The following is a 24,674-nucleotide window of genomic DNA, read 5'->3' as shown; positions in this document are numbered from 1 at the left end:
ATATACCTCTATTTTATTAGTTCTTTATGAATTTCATGCATTTATTTTGATATTACCCACCCCTCATCCCCAACCACTCCCAGAAACCCCCACATTATCTTCATCTTTAATGGGTGGTCTTCTGTCTTTAAGGGAAATCTTATGCTAAAGCATGGTACATAAAATAAACTAAGATTATAGGTAATTCTGGCTGAAGAAAAGAATGGAGGATCAGGAACTCTTCATTGTACACCTCACAGGCTTCTCTTAGCTGCACATTGTCTCAGGAACAATTTATCAGACCCTGGAAAGAGCTTCCAAGAGCATTGTTGGGGAAATCACTACAGCAGATAGTCTCCCACAGTCCTTCCACCTCAGATTCCATATAACCCTTCCATAAAAATGGCAATGCATCAGTTCAATGGACTATTCTGCCACCAACAAGTCATCTGCATGAATACCATGCATGCATAAAACTGTTTACGTTTAAGTGCAACTTTTTTAAGAAGGCATAATAACGATGTGCTCTAACTATAATTTTCAGAAAATTTATTTTCAGGTGTACAAAACTAGAAGACAAACTAATTAAAGTGCTTTGTTAAAATGATTGCCTTTAATAAAATTCTTTAATGCTACTGTTTCCATGTGGACAAAAATGTATCTTTTTAAAGTAAATGTGCATGAGGCATATACTTTTAATTTGTCATTTATTTCTTTAACTATATGTGTGTAAGAGAGATAAAGACAGAGACAGAGACAGGGTGATTGCAGGACTCACATTTCCCATCTTGGCATAAGAATTATGTGTTCACAGGGATTTATCCAGCTTTATGTGTGTTGTATAGATTAGAAATCTCATCCTCATGCTTTATAACTCCTCGTGCTTTACCTGTGAAACCACCTAACGAGCCTGAAATGCATACTTGTAAAGTTTACAGTTTTCTAACATTTTGATGGAGAATGTAACTTGGGATCAGAATGCCTTAGAAGATTAACATTTATCATGAGAAGAAAATCAGCATCTTCCACTGACAGAGATGCACACAGAAAGCACACCTGAGTATCACCAGAAAGATACTAATAAATCTTCATAAAACAAGACGAGCATGCCATTCCTCTGCTCAAGAGATGAATATTCTCCGTTCTCCAGTGAAACAAGTCCATGGCATTCCCTAGCGTTTGAAGCACAGGACAATCTGTATTTGCTCTACTTCCTCAGCTGTATTTATCAGTGTTCCTAAGCAATAATTCTCTCCCTTCGCCCTCCAATAAACTGATTCTCCAGGTAAGATAAGCAAAGGATAAAATATCTTCCTTTTTGGAGAATATTTAGCAGTGTCTTCAGAGATGATAAGGCTGTCACAACTGGAACTTAGAAGCTCATGCCATGGGATCGGGCTAAGTTTATTTAATGCATAAGACAATTATCCATCTCAAAAAGTTCTAAGTACAGAAGGTAGGAAGCCTTTTGTCGGTCAGTCTACAAACTGTTCTTTGTGGTAGTCATTTTTCTGGTCTCATAACAAATTATCTCAAAGAAATTACCTTGGGGAGCTGTCACTCATTTTGGCTCACATTTTCAGGGGTTATCAGTAGGGGAAGATAGGGAATGTATGGCAGAAGCCTCTGCTGCATCCCTTGTGGTTGGAGTTGGGAACTTGAAGCATGAAAAGATCAGAAATCAGGAAGCTCAGTCAAGAACCAGAAAAGATTACTGTGTTTCCCCAGTGCTTACTCTCCAAAACCCACATCTACAAGCTAGACCATAGTTCCCAAAATTTGACAATCCACCAAAAAGCACCACCACCAGCTAGAGACCAGTTGTTCAAATCCATAGGTCTAAGGAAAACACTTCCCATTCAAACAGCACTCTCCAAACATGCTGTGACCTCCCCCTTGTTACAATTGTACTAGTGTTCCCACTGGACAGTGCCACACATTGTTCTGAGTTCTTACTTCTGTCTACTACAAGCTCCCCTTGCTAGCCATACGAGGCTAACAGGAGCTTTTCATCCTCAGCATAATCTCAATAGATTCCCCATTCAGGTCATTCATATCAATCCAAAGACAGTTGATGCAAAAATATCAAAATCAGAAGTGCAAATGCATAGCAGTAACATTATGTAAAATTATATTAGGTTAACAGGAAAAAATGTATGTAACTTTGTTATAAACACAGAATCTGAATAAAAAGCACACATAGTAGTCAAAAGTGAAACTTGAATATTAAGAAATGATTTGATAATTTTTAAACAAATGGATATGTTTGCTTTAATTCTAACCAGTACCCTAATTAATGTTTTATTGAAAGTGGGAGATTTGGAAACGTCTTAGTTAGGTTTTCCATTGCTGTGATGGAACACCATGACCCAAAGCAAATTGGGGAGAAAATGGTTTATTTGGCTTATACTTTCAGATAATAGTCCATCAATGGAGGAAGTTGGGAGAGGAACTCAAATAGGGGTGGAACCTGGAAGCAGGAGCTGATGCAGAGACCATGGAGTGGTGCTGCTTACTGGCTTTCTTCCCATGGCTTGTTCAGGATGCTTTCTTATAGAACCCAGGACCACCAGTCTGGAGATGGCACCACACACAATTGTTGTGCTCTCCCATGTCAATCACTTATTTAAAAAATGATTATAGCTCGTTCTTATGAAAGCATTTTCTCCATTGAGGTTTCCTCCTTTAAAATAACTCTAGCTCATAGCCATAAAACTATACGAAACTATAATATAATATAATATAATATAATATAATATAATATAATACTTGATTGTTAGTAGGAGCTTTCCAAACCATAATGTAGATGATAGCTCAGCCTATTTATGTCATGTGTTGCCTATTACACACTACTAAATTTAAACATAAAATCAATTAATATGCCTAAGGACAAAGCACAATCTAAAATAAAGTAACAGGAGACATTTTGATGGGAGAAATGAAAACATTTGAGAGCATGATCCTTTCAACTAAAACAATAAGTTAAAAATTATAAAATGATTAATAGCTGAAGGATAAATTTGGGACAATAGTGAAAGAAAAATGGAAACCATGCATTAAAGAACCCATGATAGATTAAGACTGAGGAAAAATACAAGAAGTCATAAATACATGAAAATAATCCAAACTCACCAGTCTGATAAGAAATGCAAATTAAAACAAAGAAAATCTATTTTTACATACTAAATTTAATTATTTTTTTTAAAATCAATTTTCATAAGAAGCAATGAAAGGATGTCTTTGTTAGAGTAAAAACTGGCCCAAACTTCCTGAAGAAGAATTTGACATTATATATATTGTTTTAATAATCCATTATGAAAAATAATAATAAATTCTAAGATAATTACTTTCAGGTTTTCAAAACATTATAATGATTTTTTTAAGGGTAAAACTGCAGAAACAAGATCAATATAATGACAAATAATTATTAAATTGTTATGTAGCCCCCAATTAAACACAATGAAAGTTTTAAACCATGTTTAGGAAGAATGGAGGGCTGTAAAGAAATATATTCAATTTCACACTAACAAGATAAAAACAATCTACAAACAGCATTATGACAACTCTAATGTAGTTTATATTATAGTGTTTAGGTAAGGATAGGAACACAAATATGATTTTTTTCTAGGCATTTGAGAAATAATGAAAAGAAAAGGTTATTTTTCTTAATTTTCCTACTGTTCTTGGAATGTCTACAAAAGCTTTATTATGTCTACCACAAGAAAAAAAATAAAGTTTTTTAAGTGATTCATTTGTGTCCTTTAAAAACTAATTTCTCTAATTCTAGTGTTTGCTCTTCGTTTCTGCTGCAGGAATTTTCTTGATAGAACTTTTTGTAGAATTTTTTTGATTCTTTTCCTAACTCTTCCATGCTCTACCCTTCATTGTGGACCAAATGGTGTCACACAAGTACACATGCTGAAGCTCGACCCGCGATGTGATAGCATGTGCAGGTAGGAACACTGGTGACATATGGAGGATGGGCCCCACCAGAGACAATAAGCTCATTTAGAAGATCTATCAGCTTACATACTCCCCCTACCTACCTGAAGAAACTTAGGGAAGGTGTCTCTCTATGAGCTAGAAGAGTGTGCCTTCCAAAGGCAGCCATGTTATTATTCTGTAGACTCAGCCTGTAGAACTGTAAAAGGGAAATACCTGTGTGCTGTTTTAACACTCGCAGGCTTCAACGTGTTCTATGACATGTCCTTAGAGCTGACTGTTTTTACATATGGCTCTAGACCAAGGGGAATTAAACACTTAGATGTCCTTAGTGAGAAAAGGATGTAGTTTCTCATCCCCACAGCCTAGGACAGAGCCTGCAGTGTAAATAGTCCCAGCACCTTTGGTCCTTTACATTGTGCTTGAGATGCTCGGCTTCATAGCTTTCTCTTCTCTCTATAGTTCCTTCTGGCTCTGTTCGCTACTCATGAAACTGCTGAAGAATTCATTGCCATTGCCATTTCCAGCTTATCCGTGTAGCCCGAAAGCACTGCCGTAGCTATAAGATGCCAGGAAACTACAGCCATCCAAAGCACTACTCTTTGTGGGGATGTTCCTGCTCGATTCCTCAGGATACGAGCTGACTACAGCATATATCTTTTGAGCACTGTATTTTGTTTAGTTCTTGTATAGCCAAGATTCCAGTAGCCACACAGCATGAGTGGCCTCCATCAGCAGAGTAAAAACTAGTTCCTGCTTCCAAGTTGAGCTCTCATATCTCCCTTCCTGACCTTGCATGGATTATTTTGAATATAATGTATTTTTAAATTGCTGTACCATTTTAAATATGTAAGGGATAGCTGAATTAAATATTATTTGTGGTATATCCTGCTCTGCAATGAGCCTCTAAATCTGATCCCTTATATCAGGTCGATGCCTAAATGCCATTACTTGAGATGGCAAATGACTATGTTTGCAAAATTGTGGAGGCACATTTGGAGACAGCATCAAAAATGCAGCCTGTAATGTTAACTTTGTTTGAAAAGATCTTGATTTTTTCCAGGAAGCAATCTCAAGGCATCCTGCCCATTCCTTAACTCTGTCTCTGTCAGAGATAATGCATTAATGGCTTAAGGGTGACTCGGCAGTTGGTTCTTCAGGAATCATAATCTACACTCAAAATGAGTTCTCAGCTAAATAGAAAAAGACTAGTTTTGAAGCAAGATGTAGGCTACATTCTAGGATAGTGCTTCTCAACCTTTCTAACGCTGTGACCCTTTAATACAGTTCTTGTTGTGGTAACCCCCAACCATAAAATCATTGTTACGTCAATACTGTAATTCGGCTACTGTTATGAATCTTAATGTAACTATCTGATATGCAGGATATCTGATATGTTACCCCAAAAGGGATCAGGAACCACAGGTTGAGAACTGTTCTAGAAGAGTGAGATCAATTTCAAACACCACAGGTTCAGAGAATCAGACGTTCAGAACAGCCACACATAGAGAGACTTCTGTGTGGTAAAATCAGAACTAAAGACTTGGCAGAACAACATCAAGTTTGATATCAAAGAGGATATAGTGCCAGATGCAAGTAGTGAATGACTGCATGGCAGAATATGTGAGCAGAGGTCTACAGTTACAGCCTAAAATACATACTCAAAAAATGCTAGCTATCTGTGTGCAGCAAATTACCTAAGGAAGACACTAAAACCAACAGCTATTCGGCTGTTTCTGTGGCTCAGGATCGGGGAACTGTGCACAAAGAGCTTCCAATGACTTTCTCTCAAAGTATTAGCCACGGTTCCTGTCTCATATAAAAACTTGGTTAGTGAGGGATCTACATTCAAGTTCATTTGCATGTCTTAAATTAGCATTTATCTTTGAGCTAGCATTAAACTGTCCAGCTGGCAGCCTGGTTCCTTACTAACTGGGAAACATCCTTCAGTTGGCATATAGCCTTCCTCAGAGTACCGAATAACATCATGGTTTCACATGAGGACACACACACACATGAAAATTGCTGTCCTCTTATATTCTAATCTCCATAGGGAAGTCTCACCACCTCTGCCATGTTCTGCTCACTAGAGAGTCACTAAATGAAGACTTCACTTAAGGGGAGGGATGACAAAACACCCGAAGGCAGAAACCAATGTATAAAGTAGGAAGGGGATTAGCTATAAATGAGCTCATGTTGTTATACAACATAAGTGGAATGTAAAATAAAACAAACAAATAACAACAACAATAAAAAAATTGTGGTTTGAGTAATATTTGAAGGGCAAGCTTTAAAATACTAAAAACCTGGTTTTTTTTTTCCATACCATTGTCCCTCCCCTAAAGAATACTTCACTAGGACTCCTGTCTGCACATAGCAGGAGGGGACTGTTTTGATATGCTATTCTTCTCAGTTCCCAATTCAGAAGATGCCCACAGAGGGCGAACACCCAGAAAAAGTACAGGGCCATAGAGATGAAGCTGTGAGCTACAAGTGCCAACATTGGATGAGTAGAAAACAAAACAAAACAAACAAACAAATCAACAAACAAAAACTATCCTTTTCCTACAGAATGTGCCTATTTGTTCAGCATCTTCCATGAGAATCACTCACGGCTCAGTGGAATTAAGCAACAGAAAATGAAAACCCAGCAGGCAAACTTTCCACCTGACTGTAACACTTCTGTAACACTAAAGTCGACTAAGAAAAGCATATAGAGAACATTAAGATATTCTCTTCATGTGCTCTTGTAAATTCCCATTTCTGGAGCACTTGGGGAGATGAAGAGGGAGCACTGTGAGACTCAGAGATTACAAGATGGCCAGGTATCAAATGAATAAAAGGATGACCCATAAACACAGAGCTTTTTGAGTCAGTTTTCTCTCCTCTTGAAGCATGACTGATCACTAAGTCATCCTGCATCAAAAGATTTCCTAGGTGAGCTCTTTTGATATGTTTAGGTATTATGTTTTAATTATGGAGGCATTTATTATGCATGCTAATAAATATTATGTCTCATGACCTGCACTATCCCACCAGCATTGAGGGCTCAGCTCATGAGGAAATTCACAAAGCATGTTCTCGAACATTACAATAGCCACTTAGGTAGCACTTGGGGTAGAAATCACCTCTGGAATATAAAATGCATTCTCTGCTCTGAGATTTCTTTCTAAGCTTCTGCTTTCATCAGCTGAAAGAGGCATGAGAAAAGCCACATTCATAAAAGTCTATCCCTCAGACATTTGCAAATGCCCAAGTCATCACTAGCCATATTTGGAGAATATTTATGTACCACGCAATCATGCTGTGTCTAAAAACTAAAAATTAAAAGTCTCCTTGACTTTTACTTCAGTGTTCATATCATGTCTCCTCTCAGCCGCATGCCCTAGCACCTCAATACCACACCCAGGAGCCTCTCTCCTGAGGAAGTAGCCTTAGAACATCTCCTTGGTTAGTTCTATTACTTCATAATAATGTTAATGAAGAGTGGTAAAAATAACATTGGGCTTATGGTATAGATTCTAGGTCATAAATAGATCCATTGAATTATTACCAAATGCCCACTTAAATATCTGAAGTAGAGAACTGAAACCATCAAGTCTCTCCATATTCAAACAGTCTCCTTTCAGTGTCCCTGTGCATCTGCAAGACAAACCCTTTTCCCACTGGATGCATGTAGAAAACACACCAAGACCAAACTTTGCCTTTTTAACCAGAGAAATACATACTTTGAATTTTCTCAAAAGGGTAAAAGATATGCCTATTACATACACCAACCATGTGCCTTCAACACAAGTGGCTAAAAGCCATAGATAACCTTGGATTCTATCTTTGATGGAAAAAAAAACAGACAGAAAACTATGAGCTCTTCCTATGTGACTCCTATGACACCTAGAAGAATAATCACAGCAATTATACATCAGAAGAAGAGACGTGATAATTGCAAAAACGAAACGCTCGGCTATCATGTGGCTGGCTGGCACGGGCACTAACTTTTAGATTTCCCCATGAGGGCATATATGAAAGAAGATGGAATGGAAGAGAGATGAAACACAATTATCAGGACCTGGGGATTTATTCTATCTGTTCCACAGAAGAAGGGAGCAGTGGAGAGCAGCTGGAACATTCTGCTCTGGCTCTTTGCCAAAGATAGGAAAATGTTCTTCCTCATTCCCCATCACTGCATTTCTTCTAGACAGGATAAATTTGGGGTCAAAAGTTTTGTGGGTGAGTCAGTGTCCCTACTGCTCCACTGGGGCTCCTGCCTGGCTACAGGAGGTGGCCTTTTCAGGTTCCATATCCACAATTCTGTGAGTCACAGCTAAGGTTATCCCCATTGAGTCTTGGATTTCCCCCCATCTGAGGTCTCTCTTTGTTTCTGGAGACTCCCCCTGCCTCCTCACCTTTATCAGTTGCAGATTTCCATTCATTCTCCTGGCCATCTGGCCATCCCTCCTGTTCCTCCTCACACCAGACCCGGAACCCCCATTCCCCTCCCATTTCCCTTCCCATCCTCTCTCCCTACCTAGTACCCTCCCTCTATCTATCTCTTATGACTATTTTATTCCTCCTTCTAAGTGAGATTCAAGCATCTTCACTTGTGCCTTCCTTCTTGTTTATCTTCCTTTGGTCTTTGGAGTGTAGCATGGGTATCCTGTATTTTATGGCTAATATCCACTTATGTATGACTACCTAACCTGCATATACTTCTGTCAACATCTCCCTTCAGCAATGATGGCATGGCTAATACCACACACTCTACTTTTTCCCTCCTTGGACAACTGCCTTACCATCTCAAGTTTATTCCAGAAACAGCAGAGGGATTTTTTCCTCTTTTTTTGAATAATGGCATACTGAGAAATTGGTCCATTTCTACTGAGCAAAGGTATACTATAATGCTAGAGTATCAGTGGACTTTTTCTGCCTTAGTCTACTGCAAAGGATTAATAGTTCCAAAGACAGACCAAATAATAGTTATAATAAGAGTTATGGATAAAATAACTCTTGGTCTGCAAAAGGCAAAATCAGTAAGGATAGGCCAGGTGTGAAATCAAGAGCAATTCGTTTCTCTCTTCTATCACCGCTGAACTGTGCACAGTAGGACTTGGTGGGTTGCCATTGTATGCATGGGCAACTATTGTTTTTAATTCTGGACATAGTTTTGTGAATTCAAAGGGGAACTGTGCATCTGCACCTCTGTAACTGGGCACATGTCCAAGGTAGTTGTCAGCATCATTCCCATCATCTCCAACTTATCTAGATGTTGAGTAGGGTGCAAATGACAAGCACGTGACTTTTCAAGGCGAATTAGAAGATATTTGAAATAAGTTGTGAATAGATACTACTTTCAAGTGCTTTAATTTTGTTTTCACTTTTAATTAAGCATATGATTTAATGTATTATATATGTTGCCCTAGGCTTTCTCATTCCTATTTCTTTATCTATTACTTCTGCTGAAGTAAGCAAGATTGAAGAATCTCATGATTACAGGGAACTGTATGACTAATGGACACTGAATTTGCTTTAATATGGTAAAATAGTATGCATGATTAAAGGAACATTACTTAATAAAAACACTTCTGACTATACAGATGGGCTAATTTCCTGTTCAAAGCATGAATTCACTAACAGCAACATTCTACAGTATATGCCCTGTGGAGAGAGTTCTGAGGTGTTTACCAGAGGTGACATAAGGAAAGATTCTAGAGTACCTTCAGATTTGGCTTCTTTAGAGCCTTCCCTATCTTAACACAAATCACAAATCTGGAATTATAAAATTGAACAGTTATGACCTAAAGTTTCTTGACCATAGAAATTCCTATGAAAATAGAAAAAAATGGTAGAAATTGTTTTCTACAGGACGTCTTTGGGAAACAGCGCTCTGCAGCACAGGTCCATAGAATAGGTACAATTCCAAAATGAGGAGAGCTTGGCAATATATCTAAGAGCACCTGGTGACAAGCCTTCACTAGCTCAGTGCTTTGCCAAGCCGATGAAAGCAAGAACTGCCCAGAAATCATGCATGTTCCAATTCCATAACTCATGCCAGGGCCTCAGATTCTGCACTTCTAACAAGTCAGTGCTGCTGGTCCATGAACTTCCCTGTGAGTAGCAAAGAGCTCAGAGGTACTTGTTTCCCACAGCTGCAGGTGCCCCGAATGGCTCAGGCCACTCCATTATCTCATGGCTTTTTTCTTTGTCCTAGAGGTGGGGAGTACACAAAAGGTGCTTACCAGTAAAACCTGTTGGGTGTGATGCGCTCATGCATGAGTTGCCATCGTCTGCCGAAGTCCATGGAGCTATAAAGCTGAAAGACAGTGAAGCAAGGAATATGATGAGCAAGATGAGGGACAAGTGTGAAGAGCAAAGCAGGTGTCCTCCACTACGAACGACAGGACCAGAGTATCAGTAAAGTAGACACCCAATACTCAGATAAGAATGCAAGAGACATATTTGCCTTCTTGATATACTTCTTAATTGACTAACATTTTGATCTCAGTATAAATATTTTTCTGATGGCTATCACTTATTCTTCATAGCTAAAACATCAAAGGCAATTCATAACTGTTTGCTTTAAAACAATTGATCCATATTCATACTCAGGTCTCACCCTGAAGAATGTGGCAACATGTAACAATCAAATTTTGTACTCTGAAGGAAAAGGTTCATGTGTGTAAATATGTTCATCAGTTGCCACCTAAGCTACTGTTATATACAATGTGTTATACTCTGACTTCTTTGTTTATGATTTACATAACATAAGTACTGTGAAATGGAACTCTTTAGTGCCATCAGAAATGTCAGGATGATAACAAGCCCATGCCTTGGCAAGGTGGCAGGAATAACTGTAAGAAGATTGCCCTCTTCCAAGAAAGACAATCACAAATATGATCTCCTCCACACATCAAACAAACAAGCAAACAAAAAAATTAAAACATTTTAATTATTTCAGCCTATACATCTCTCTTCTTTCTCATTTCCTATATTTACTTGACACTTAATCATGAAGTAAGCACACTATATCTTTCAGATTTATCTATGTGCTGTTTTATTTATATACCTTGATTGCATACAAAGTGTCTGTGGAATACCCATTGCATTAACAATAATTTAAAAACAGAAACAGGCAGGTCATACTATATAGCAACTTGTAAAAAAAAAAAAAAAACCTCGATGATTCCCCAAGGCTTTGGAAAAACATCAAAAAGTATGTCATGGCTGACCAGCATACTCAGATTCCATAGCCACTTGTTTTATGGGTGTAACTATACTCCATAATAACCTGTGAGAAAGTGACCATAAGTCACTTTCAATAAAATAAGTAAATTAAAGCACAAAGGCTGATTCTATATGACAGTGAATGGTGATGGTGATGGTATTGGTAATTCTATCATGTTGTGCTTTCAAATATTCCAGACTCATATAGCTTAGATCAAAGTAGTGATTAACAACATCAAACCCTAGCTCATGACCATTCTCTGATCCATCAAAATAGACATGATCATTCTGTTCACAATTCTACTACTGCATCTACTATCTGCCTCTTGTTTAATGGTTGCTATTGTTTTTCTGAAAAAGCAGTATTTCACCAGGGTAGCATTTATATGCTTTTGTCATCTGTGTGTGAGAGAGAGAGTGGCTTTGGGCTACCCAGCACTTCACACGTGAGCCCTATTTTCAGAAATTCAGTCTTGAAGAAGTTGAATTTGTGTTAAAAGATCCAGGACTTAAACTTTCTAATGACACCACAACTCTCCTTCTAAGAATTTTGAACCTAGTCTGTCATGATCATTATATCGTATTTGGGGAGTTTGCACACAAAATTCTACTGTTGGGGAAATCCGAGGAATGCAGCAGTGAAGCAGATGGCCCTTCACATTCAGAAATAGGAGTGTGTGCAATAACATCCCAAATAGCATCCGTCTAGCTATCATCTGTAAGGTCGGACTCTCTAGAACCTCACTATCAGGTCATGTGACCAGGTTGCAAGTCCATAATTTCACATCACATGATAATCTCAAAAATATTTATGGCATTCAGAAAAATAACTTGGCCAATTGATGCTTTTATGTTTTATCAGGCTGCTACTTATTGAGAAGTGGCACCATGAAAAATTATAATTTTCTACTGTCAAAATTAGTTACTTCCGTAAAGTTATAAAGACATATAGATTGATACTATTGATGCGTACTTTGGGTTTTCAAACTATTATATAAGATAGTCATGGGTGTGTGCTATCAGTTCCATTTTCCATCTGAAGGCATCCACATTTGATGGTGAAAGGTGACTGTGGCAATGCCACCCAAAACCAGCATGACTCTCCCAGTTTAACAGATCGTGAGTCTCTGCCATCCCACACCAACACGACAGTAGTTCTCACAGTATTTACGCAGATTGTGATCTCTCTCCGTGACTCCATGGGAATTCCTATCTCCGCAATTCTCTATGTAGGGGAAGCAGGCAACACCAGTACCCTGGCTCCTATTATCCTTCATGTGTTAATTTAGAGAATAAGGCAACACTGACTTTAAACTATTAACTTAGGTCTCATCCAACAACAAATCTTATAATTTTTATTGAAAAATAATTATTATATGTGTTATATATTTATCGGTGCAATGGGACACTTTTATGTATAATTAAGTTGTAAAACGATTGAGTTAGGCTCAATAAATCCATTATATCACCAAAGTAACCATGGTTACCACCTGTAACGTTAAAACACTGATAAAACCTGCAATGTGTTGATCGCGTGCCTGCTCTGGGAAGCAGTCACTAGAATGGACTTCTCCTGTGTAGATTACTTTTCCCTTTAGTCAGTATTTCTGCAACCCTAACTTCTGGCCTCGAAAGGCCATCTGCATTTGACTATTCTTTGAGGCCAGCTTAAGATTCTATAAATCAGTGAGAGTGTGTGGACTTTGATTTCCTGCTCTTCACATCTAATTCTTTAGAAAGGAAAGAAGCATTAACTCTTCTGAGAATACATGCAGATATGCCATGTGCCATGGAATAGGGGAAACTGGTATTGGAACATATGTGCACACACACACACACAGAGAGAGAGAGAGACAGAGAGAGAGAGAGACAGAGAGAGAGAGACAGAGAGAGAGAGAGACAGAGAGAGACCTGATTCATTAACAGAAGTAGAAATGGAACAATGAGATTCCAAGAATAAGCAAATCTTTAGCTGATCCTTTAGCGGCATCTAGCATAAACAGGTAAGAAGCTGGACAGAGATTGATGAAGACGAAGGGACAATAAGAACAAAAGGACAACTGGGACCCAAATGACTAATATCTCCACCCTGGCTTATAGAGGCACTCTTAGATTGAAGAAAGGACATGATGGCTATTGCAGGCTAAATGGAGGTAGAGTTTTTCTGCCCATCTATCTTCTGGCCTGTCTTTTCAATCTGCCTATCTCTATTTCTGTTGTTTCTCTGCCGTATCTATATACTGGAAATCAGATGGGGCGGACCAGTTATTAGGAAGGAGCTATCAATATATATAATTGCAAGAACTGACTTTTCTAAGTAGGTCTTCAAGAAAGCACATGCTTCTTCCCATGCAGTTATGGCAGGGCCTGATGCTCAGACTGAAGATGCATGTTTTCCATTTAAATGTAGGAGGCTCCTGAATCAGGTATGACGCAAAGTCCAACCTTTGTCACACTTGAATTTAGTCATAGCAAGAGATGACTGCGTCATGTCTTCAAATTTTGACAACAGGAGGAAGCCCAGAGGCTTGCTCTGCATGCTGGAGTCTCTACCCTTTGTGGGGGTTCCCATTCCTTCTACCCTGAAGGGGCATGTTGGAAGGAATGTGCTTCCTAGGGACCATTCTGTAGAGAAAGAAGCATAGCTCTTCTCATAGCATGATCTTCCTACTACAGAAAGGATGAGCAGTTCTAGCTTCCTCCATTGTTTCTGGTTTTGCTTTCTCAGCTCTTTAACTTGACTGATGAGGAGAAAATTAAATTGAATTTTCTGCCCATGGGCAGATTTGGATGAATAGAAAGAACAGTCTCCCATTCATTAAAGGCCCAGGCTTAGCTACCTTCTGTCTCAATATAAAGTGAGTTGCTGAGCCTGAAATGTATTTTTATTCTACCATGAGCTAGGTCTTTGTAGCCCCTTCATTCAGAGACTTGTTCATCTTCTCCATTTAATCATTCATGCACTTACGCATTTATTCACAGAAAGTATGTAAAACAGCTCTCATACTGTAGCCACTGAGCTAAGAACTAGGGTTACAATGGTGAGAAACATGATGGCTGATGGAAGATAGAATTAGATATAATTTTATGACCCTGGAATGTATGTCATTGCAGTCTCTGACAAATTATTGAACACTAGGCCTTTCGTCTTTATGTCATCTACACTTTAATAATTATAATGAACCTAAATGACTTTTATAGTTAAACTGTAACATTCAAAAGGAGATAAAATGGTGATTTTGCAAAACGAAGTATAAAAAGAATGTTAATGTTATGAAAACATTCATATTATACTGTTCAAACACAAAAGAATAAAAGATGTTGACTTAACTATTAAAATCTGAAATATGCTAGAATAAACAATCCAAATTAACAATGGTCATCTCTAAATTACAGTAAAATGAATTGTGTATGTATGTGTATATGGGAGTGAGTATCTGTGTTTGATATTTTGTGTGTATGTATATGTGTGTGTAATTTAAATATTTGAATCATTTCAGTTATTTGTTTACAGTGGATGGATATTATACATCAGCAGTTATATAAGTACATTCCATGCATATTTTATATGGAAGGATTTTTATTATAATGGACATATTACTATACTTTTATTCTTGAAAGGACAAGAATTAAAACCAGTTTTTTTAAATAGGGTAATTACCATTAGACAAAATAATAGGATACTTCCAATAAAATTACATTTCACATAAATTTCCATGCATGGTGATGCATTCTTACTTGGATAAGCAATGGGATAAGCTCATAGGATGTTTATTCAGCCTGTATGGTTTCAATCAATGTTCTTTATGCAACATTAAAATACTGGGTGTTTTGGAAATACTAAATATCCCTAAATCAGACCATTTTTGTAAAGTGCTATATAAATGAAGCCATATTTTCCTCTGTATTCTGCTTCATGCCACCCTCTGACAATGACATCATTCCCAGACATCACTGGACACTAATCAGATTTTCTCCTTTCCCTACCTTTGATATATATCATTCCCTCTGGTTTCCTAACAAACACATAGCAACAACAAAAACAGCACACACACACACACACACACACACACACACACACTCTCACACACACACACACACACACTCACACATACACGCACACACACACACACACACACTTCAGAATGAGTCATCACAATGCTGAAAATACAGAAGAACAAGCACTTGTCCTTATTGATTCAGTTATTAGCTCCATAATTATATTAGCCTGCCAAGGAAAGGCTTCTGAGAGCTCACGGACTAAAGAGGTAATTCAATCAATAGAATATTCTGTAGGGAAAGCAACAAGTTATACCTGAGATTTAAGTTCAATAAAATAATGCAAGGTCATTAGAAGCATCAGGCATCAGCGAGAGCTGACACAGAGACATGGTGAAGTCTTCTATGCCCAAGGCCTGAGAAAGTTATTTTATGTAGAAATAGGACCTTTGCAGAAGCAATGAGGTAAAATTGAGATTAGCATGGGCCCTAATCCATGGGACTGGAGTCTTCCAATGGGAAAAGATAGTAACTGAGGAGGATAAAAGGAAAACACTGGGATGGGGGTGATTGTCACTGGAAGACAGCCAGTCAGACACTGGGATGTGGTGATTGTCACTGGAAGACAGCCTGTCAGACACTGGGATGGGGTGATTGTCACTGGAAGACAGCCAGTCAAAGCGAAGCAGCTACAAGCCCAGTACTGCCTCTGGTGGCTGACAAACACCTCGCTCCAATGGTTTGGAAGGCATTTGAACCTTTATCAAATGTCTTCATTTTAGAATTCTACCCCCCAGAGATATGAGACAATTCTCTGTTCTAACATAGTAGCTTGTGGTATTTTGTGTTCTCAGTTCAAGGAAAGTGCTGAAGGCACTGCATAGCAAGGGAGCAGGCATCTGGAAGAAAAGCAGGTCTTGATGCATCTCTCTGCCACCCTTTATTTCAATAAAGCCATTAATTATACAAACAAGGTCTCCTTTAGAGTCAGATCACTGTCTCTGTACCTGGAAAACATATACTATTCGGCTACATGTCTCTGCTCCATGCATTTTTTTTTCAAAAAACCAGAACCCCAAAGATATTTTGTAAGAATTATGGATCATAATAATCATATGTAAATAACAAATACATTCAGAAGAGGCAAGAGAATATGTCTTTTAAAGGAGAATTTGGTGTTCAGATCAGCTTCCCTTCTAGACAGTCTATCTCCAACTAAGAAGGAAAGGATGTATTGAAAAATGCCTACATAGAAATTCTCACTTACAGGAAGTCTATACTTGATGTTTATATACCCTCAAGAAGCTAAAGAATTCAGGTCACACATGATGACTTTTGAAAACTATTGTCTCTGAGATAAGATAAGCAGGCTAAGTGTGTAACTGAGTGGTAGAGATTTCCTAACATGCACAAGGTCACGGGTTTCATACACACACACAGACACACACACACACACACACACACACTTTTTACTCTAAAGAAGGTAGTCTCTGCCTTTTTCTTTGATGGCAGAAAGGTGAATGTGGAATGTGTGACTGCAGGGATTGTGACAGTGGTTGCAAGAAAACAGAGAGAATTCAGGGACAGTTCTAGAGACTTTTTTCCAGTGCACCTCCGTGTGGAGCCTCCAACAGTCTCTGAAGGAATCCTGGCTTCATTATGAGAGAAAACAAACCCCATTAATGCTCCTTCAAGTTTCAGAGAATAGACTACAGCCTTTGTCCCAGCCCTTGGGAGACATTTTTTCCTATGAAAGCATTTATCTAAAAGAGGCATATGGTGTTCCCTTAGCCCCATCACTTGACAGAGTGTAATGTTTCTCTTTCCTTCTTGAAAATTTCTACCCATGGGAATTGCTCTTTATATTTCCCTCTGATGAATTCCTTCTATCATTCTTTAACAAATACAAATCATGCATCCATTAAAACCTACCCATTATATTTGGGTTTGGGGATACCTTCTATAAATAAGATGAGCAAAAACTGTCTGCCTTCAAGAGTCTTGCATTCACTTGAGAATGCAGGACTAAAAGACTCTGAACTCCATAGTGTGCCCTGTAAGGACTGTGTGAGAACAGTATTGCTATTTGTTCTTGTTAGACACAGGCTCATCTCGCTGGCACTTAATACAGAGAATCTTACTCAAGAGGAAGATTTTCTAATTTATATCGAAATCCTTGGCCCTCTAAGACTGCCTTCTATTTCCCTGATTTTGATAGAGGCAAAAGACAAAAATGGTCTCTCTTTCCTCTTGACTTTCAGGGGCAAATGCAATGACACTCAGCAGAGGGCATTGTACACAAGGCTCATGAGAGGCAGAGAGCCCACAGGGAAAGACCCTATCTAATGCTGGACTTATCAAAAGCTGATGGAGGATCACTAGATTCTATCTTGTTTAAGGGAGTCTGAAAATTCAGATTTTTCTGTGAAATCTTCATTTTAATAACCATTTTGGCAAAATATCCAAATGTTTAATGTAATTCAGAAGTAAGATATGATTTGACCCAGATGGGCAGATGCTGCCTCGGGGCAGTGTCATTGTCCCTGTTTACTTGCCTCAAGAATCGTGGTTAGAATATGCAGTTATCAACCAAATTTAATTTTATAAAAAATACAAGTAACAGTTTATGTATCTCTCATGAAATATTAGATCCACACTTTGGTATCTGAAATCCAAACTTAATTGAGTATCTCATATTTTGTCTGAGAATCTCCTCTCCAAACTTTCTTTTATCCAATTTCTAAGTCTCTAGATTGTAAAATGCATTCCATTCAATAATGTATGTTGTTCTTAGACACTGGGATCATTTTTGACTAAGCTAACTGAAAATTTTGGAACTGAATTAAATTACTATCTGTAGTCAGTGCATTGAGAGCATTTTGCTCAACCATCTATTCAGTATTATCAGAGCACCCAATACGTGCAAGGCTCAAAGTCATAGGATTCTACATATGGTGACAGTCATGAGTGATACAATGCCTGTCCCCCCTAGAAAGTCAAGTTGTAGGCAGGAAGAGAGATGTGTCAGCAGTTAAGTGAAGCCCAGAGTCTCATGCAGCACCAGGAGCCATGCTCAGCTTTGCCCTCTGGGATGGCTCAAAGCCCAGGCATCAGGGATGAGTAGGTTTTGGCTTGAAGAGTGAGTTCCACCTCATCCTTGTAGATAACCAAGATGAAATATCTTATCGTTACGAGAGATGCTGAAAATAAAACAGAAGCATGATGTCATTCTCCACAAGAATACAGTTCACTTGGCCCCGATCACCAAGGGCCAGACAGAGCTCAATGAAGATAAAGCAGAGATGGAAAGAGAACCAAAGAAGATGGCCTACCAGACTCGAGAGGAAAGGAAGGAGACAACACCATCAAAATGTACTGGAAGGGTACAACAGATTAGGATATTAACATTTCAGAGTAGAAACAACCAAAATTGGGGGCAGAGTGATGTAATCAGGTAGGTACTTACCTATCAGAAACCCCAAAAGCAAATTACAATCCTGAAGTCGGGAAATAAATGCTTTTAGGGGAAACTTCGTGAGATTTGCCTATGAAAGAATTCTTGGCTGGGGTCCAGGGAGGCAGGATATTTATAAACAAAGCAAACAATCTCAGATTGAAGACTTCTTACTGCTCTTTATCAAAACATACCTAACCCCCAAAGGGAATAAAGTGTTCCATTACAAATCTCACATCTGACCTTGAGCTGTTTGAAAGGCCAAATAGGCCCATGTCTTGCAGTCTTTTCTAAGACATGGATGTGCTTAGAATTAATGACAGTGATCTACACAGATCTTCAGGTGACCTGGATCATCTAGAAAAATATTCTACCCCTATGACATACCTATTTCAGCTCTTCCCTCACAGAGGGACATTTTTCATTACTATGAGGAAGAATGGTTGATAAACAACTAGGGACTGGGTGTCCTGGCTGTAGCCAATAGGCATGCTTCAGACTGTTGCTCTTAGGTAAAATGTAAGGCAATAGAAAAAAAAATATCATCTAAGATTCTAAGGTCTACAAATTACCTCAGAAGCTAAATCCTACTGGATAGCCACGTAGGACCAGAGAACCATCCGTTTTAACAACTTAAAGAAGCTTCAGAGATGGTCCAGGCAGGTGCTCTGACATCTAGATGATCTAAGTCAGTGTACTGGCAGGTCTTGTGGCACCTTGACACAAGCTAGAGTCATTACAGAGGAAGGAACCACAGTTCAAAAGGTGCCTCCACAAGATCCAGCTGTAAGGCATTTTCTCAATTAACGATCAATGTGGAAGGGTCCTGCCCAGATTGGGTGATGCCATTCCATGGGCTGGTGGTCTTGGGTTCTATAAGAAAGCAAGCTGAGTAAGTCAGTGGAAGCAAGCCAGTAATCAGCACCCTCCATGGCTGTATCAGCTCCTGTCCCCAGATTCCTGCCTTGTTTGTGTTTCTGTCCTGACTTCCTTTGGTAATGAACAGCAATGTGGAAGTGTAAGTAGAATAAATCCTTTCTCACTAACTTGCTTTTTGGTCACTAAGTTTCATCACAGCCATAGAAACCCTAACTAAGACAGTCAGAGAACATGGGTTACCTGCTCATAGCTAGTTAGTTTTGTAAGTGAAATTCAAAACAAAGGGTCTGACTCCAGTTCAGTGTTCACTTTTCTAATTATGATGACTTTTTTGTTAGTTGCATGATGTTAAAAGAAAAGCAAGTTCATATAACCTTGAAGAAATAACGGTTCATTTGAGTATGCTGTGAATGGCTGACATTGAATCTCGAGTTTAGCTAGTGCCTCTATTTACAAATCATTTTCACCATTCCTTTCATCCTCTTTTATGCTGAGGAGTATTTTCTAGGCTAATAGTCATGTAAAACAATTTTGTAAACAATTTATGTAGTATCTACTAAAATCCCTCCTTTTGTCTCCACGGCCCCATTCCCTTGACCATTTCCCGCTGCAATCAGAGCCCATTCATTTTTAGACATTACAATTCAGAAATGGTTCATATTAAGCCATACCCTTTGAGCAAAAAGATTTGTTTCTCAGTGAGGTGAGCTGACTCTACTGGTGTGGCTCACATTCTCCTCCCTGCTTTTTGGCTGTGTTTTCTCTCTCCTTAATGGCTTGGCTTCACATCACAGTCTATTGTTAGCTTGCGCTTTCCTGCCTGCTTCCCCAGCCCTTGGCATTGTCCAATTTGGCTTAAACTCTATTCCAAGGTCAGTGTTTGTTTTTTTGTTTGTTTGTTTGTTTTGTTTCATTTCTTCTCAAAGGCCTAGATCTACAGAATTCTGAGCTGAGAAGAACTCAAGTTTTGGTTCACATGTTTAATTTAAACCACTATCTCTAGTCAAACACTAAGAGCCACCCTTCACTTCAGAGGAATGAAGACTACTGTTCTTGCTTCAAGAAACACAAGTCTCTGGAAATATGGGCATTAACGTCGCTTAGGATTTTAGGAGTAATGATGTGTCAGAGAATGTAAATTCATTCAAAATGCAAAATTCTTTGATTTTTAAAAGTTTTTTTTTTTAATTAAAATACAAACTCATTATTTCCCCTCTCCTCCTCTAATCTCCAATTGCTCCCATGAGCCCCTACAAACACTGCCCTCTCTCAAATTCATGGCTTATTGCCTCTTTTTTTTTTATTGTCGTGGTATATTGCCTCTTTTTTTATTGTTGTGTTACATATATATATATATATATATATATATATATATAATTCCTAAATATAAGAAAAATAGTGTTCATTTCAAAGCCATTTTTTCAGAAGCAAAGCAAAGGACAGAAACAACCCCCTATACCCTGCACCTTTGCACCCTGCCTCCCTGGATCCCTGGACCCCTGCACCCTGAACTCCTGTGCCCTGCCTTCCTGGATCCCTGGACCCCTGCACCCCAGACTCCTGCACCCTGCCTCCCTGGATCCCTGGACCCCTGCACCCTGAACTCCTGTGCCCTGGACCCCTGCACCCTGGACTCCTGCACCCTGAACTCCTGCACCCCGGACTCTTGCACCCCGGACTCCTGCACCCAGGACTCCTGCACCTCTGCACCAGGAATTTTTCCCGGACTTACCTTTCAGTATATGTTCTCTAGTTTCTCTGACCCAGTATATTCATTCCATGTGTTGCTATTTTCTGTTCGTATTTTCTGATGGGGGACATTCATGCTCCATGGTGATACAAATTTAGTCAAGATTCCCAAGAACAATTCCAGAAAATCTGGTTCCAAATACGACACACAAAGCACTCCTACCAGACAATAGCAATGATCAAGGGGTTTTGACAAAGGAAACTGAACAGAAAACTCAGAGATTCACCCTAAGAGAACTGTAGACACACGGGACAGAAAGCTGACGGAGCAGTCAGAAGGTTTGCAGTGGTTTTGAATGTGTAAAGTGGCTGAGCTGGGCAGTAGCCAAGCTTTCCTGCCCACAGCAGCAAAAGGCAGAAATGAGACCAAAAACTGACATTCAGATTGAAGCAAATGTTGGCTTTATGTAAGAAATAATATTACATGATAAGATCTCTCCACGGCCAGGAGGAGCCGCTTCCCATCTCAGCAGGGTCTCCTGGGAGTTATGTGATTCGTTTGAGCAGAAGATGGATGAACACTTTGATTAAGGCAATATTATCTGGAAATTAAAGTGTCAGATGAGGTTTAAACTTGATGAGATGGCTGGTCCCTTCAGGTAGGTATGTGAGTATTTGATTCTTCATCCAAGAGCAATAACCTTAGGCACAGAACCCAGGAGGTGCTCGCACTCATGTTTCCCTGACATTTCTGAAGGCTGCTTTATAAAGAAACCTGAAGGCTGTGGGAAGGAACAAGACTGTGTACCCCCTGTGGGAAGATTTACCCTCCCCATAGCTAAGTCCTTTCTTTATCAAGGGGTTTTTAACATCTCCCTGGGGGAGCTAGAATTTTTTCCTCACTTTGAATCTAGGTTGTCTTTAGTCCTTGTTTTGGCTTCAGACTGCACTGGGACTGGCACTGTCCCAGCTCTGTGTAGTCTGTAAGAACTGTGGACAAGTTTTATCACCACCAGGTAGGCACATCTACGCTCTTCTGTTGGAGAGAAAGACCAGGTAGAAGAGAAGTCAGCTCCAAGATCAAATCCAACCGAGATGATAAAAATCTCCCAGCCAACTTCTCACATTCATGCAATGAATTCACTATGCTGCCTTGAGACCGTGTGTGTGTGTGTGTGTGTGTGTGTGTGTGTGTGTGTGTGTGTGTGTGAGTATGTGTGTGTGAGTGTGTATGTGTGAGTGTGTGTGTGTGTGAGAGAGAGAGATCTCTGTGTAAGGCTCTATACCTGTGTGTCTGTTTATGTGAGCATGCTGGAGCACATTTGTATGTGGGAATACATGCACATGTATGCACATATTTGTAAAGGCCAAAGGTTAACCTCACATGCTAATATCTCCAGTGCTGCCCGCCTTAATTTTCTTTGTTGCGGTAAAGTCTCTCACTGGCCTGGGTTGGTGGGTTTCGACCTCACCAGGCCTCAGGTTATAAGCATATGCCACCCTGGCCATCTTCTTCACATCTGTTCTGGAGACCAAATCCAGGTTTGCACACTTGCAAGGCAGGTATTTTACTGACTGAGCTATTGCTCAAGTGCTGAAAGAAGTCTGTAACTCCTAAGTTTTCTCACATGAGAAAGGTAAAAGGCTGGCTTCAGAATTGCAGCTCCTGGACTTCAGAAGAAGCCAGGAACTTCATAACCCTGTGTAACTCAGTCGCAATCTAGAAATTCCAAGTCAGTGGGTCCAACCTGAAGCTTAGATGCAACAACGCAACAAAACTCTCAGGTGCTGAGTTACAGAGGAGAACTTGTTCTAGAAAATTCTTGCGGAAGTTTAGAGATTTCTGACCAAGCTCATGTCATCCCAGGTAGACAGGGCCAGCTGAACATCTGAAGTTCTTAGAGATGAGAAGGTCACACATTGATTTTAGGGGTCACTACAATAATGGCTTTCAACCTTTCTAATGCTGCAACCTTTTAATAGTTTGTTCCTCATTTTGTGGTGACTCCCAACCTTAAAATTATTTCATTGCTAGCTCATAACTATAAGTTTACTACTGTTATGAATTGTAATACAAATATCTAGGCCTTCTGATGGTCTTAGATGACCTCTGTGAAAGGGTCATGTGACCCCCAAAAGGTCATGATCCACAGGTTGAGAACCATTGAGCCAAAGATTTGACTGTGAACTAAAGATCTCTGACTCCTAGAAACCTACTTCACGTCTGTCTATCAGAAGGCTTTGATCAAAGAGTCAGACTGTCTGTTCCACTTGAAGCTACTCTGTTCAGCTACCACCATCAGAATGCAGAGACAGCAAAAACACAGCCTCGGCTAAAATCAAGAGCAACAGCTGGGCTACATGCCTTGAAAGTAAAATTCATTTATTACACAGATAATTAGGCTTCCCTGTAACAGCAAGGGTGATCAGCTTTGTGCATAAGCGAAGAGGCCTGGCAAGATCTGCTTGGTGTCTCCAAATGGTGCTTGATCCCTGGATGCTAAAAAGATGCGAGGGTAGGAAGATCGCATCTGCTGTGAGGTTCTTCTGCTTGAGACTTTAATGACTCATCGATGGCTCCGAACTCAGAGTCTCCTGAAGTTTCCAGTGACAATGACGCCTTGGTCGCATAAGATAAATAAGTTAATATTTAAATTAAAACCAAGACCCTTTGGGAGTAGACTTCCCAGGCATAAGTGTTCTACCAGTCCCCGGGTGATAGAAATACAGATTTAGTATCTAGATTTAGTATTTAGAAATACAGGTTTAATATCATTACTATAAAGCAGAGGTGGTCAGACTGCCCCATGAATTGGTTTTGTAAAGAAAACATTGATTAAAACACTGCCACATTTACATCTAGAGATGAGCTGTGAAGGAGATCATCTGGCCATTCAAATGAACACTAGTTGCAGTGCAGTCTTTTGCCAGCTACTGTTCTTCAGTGATGATCTTAAAGAGTGGTTAAGGGCTCCTGAGTGCTTCCTGGCTTGGCTTCATGTCCCTTTGCCCTTACTTCCCAGACTGAGCTCCTAAAGTACATAGTGCTATGAAGAACATATGTACAGGAAGTGTTGCCATGGCGCCAGGCAAGCCTAGTGAAGTGTAGTGTCTTTACTTAACCCTCTCATTCCTGGTCAGCAGACCCCCAATTATCTTCATTTTATGGAATGAACAAACAATCTTAGAAGAAGACCAAGCCATTCGTTTTAACATACAAAGAGAGCATGGAGTCAGATTGAAACCTAGTTCTCTGTGTTCATGGCCTATGTGCTCAAAGATGGCATCTACACGGGATTCTCAGAACAGTCCTCACGTGGAGTTTCTGAATCCAAGCACTCAGCTTTGTTGAGCAGAGTGGAGGGGAATGAGGCCTGTAATCCCTCCTGCAGAGTGCTGGCCCGCTGGGCTCATTAGCATAATGCCCACATCCCTGAAAGGAGAAGTTGCTGTTTTGTAGCTTTACCCTAAGAATTTCTTGGCTACATTTGACCCTTCTGGGACACAGACCTGA

At 39.5% G+C, this 24,674-nt stretch overlaps 1 protein-coding gene and 1 long non-coding RNA gene across 2 annotated transcripts in view; both read right to left on the bottom strand.

The window, feature by feature from the left end:
- Sorcs3 (sortilin related VPS10 domain containing receptor 3) overlaps positions 1-24,674 on the bottom strand; it is a 609,790-nt gene that overhangs the window by 193,417 nt on the left and 391,699 nt on the right. The window contains exon 5 of the mRNA XM_031390639.1: positions 10,155-10,228. Coding sequence (XP_031246499.1) covers positions 10,155-10,228 — 74 coding nt within the window. The remainder of the gene's footprint in view (positions 1-10,154; positions 10,229-24,674) is intronic.
- On the bottom strand, positions 23,523-24,361 carry LOC116103985. The gene is made up of 2 exons (XR_004123648.1): positions 24,018-24,361; positions 23,523-23,780 (listed from the first exon to the last, which is right to left on the bottom strand). It is a non-coding gene; the product is annotated as an uncharacterized LOC116103985 (long non-coding RNA).

The sequence above is a fragment of the Mastomys coucha genome, unplaced genomic scaffold (assembly GCF_008632895.1).
Source record: "Mastomys coucha isolate ucsf_1 unplaced genomic scaffold, UCSF_Mcou_1 pScaffold21, whole genome shotgun sequence".
NCBI lineage: Eukaryota > Metazoa > Chordata > Mammalia > Rodentia > Muridae > Mastomys > Mastomys coucha.
This window is presented reverse-complemented; position numbering and strand designations above follow the sequence as displayed.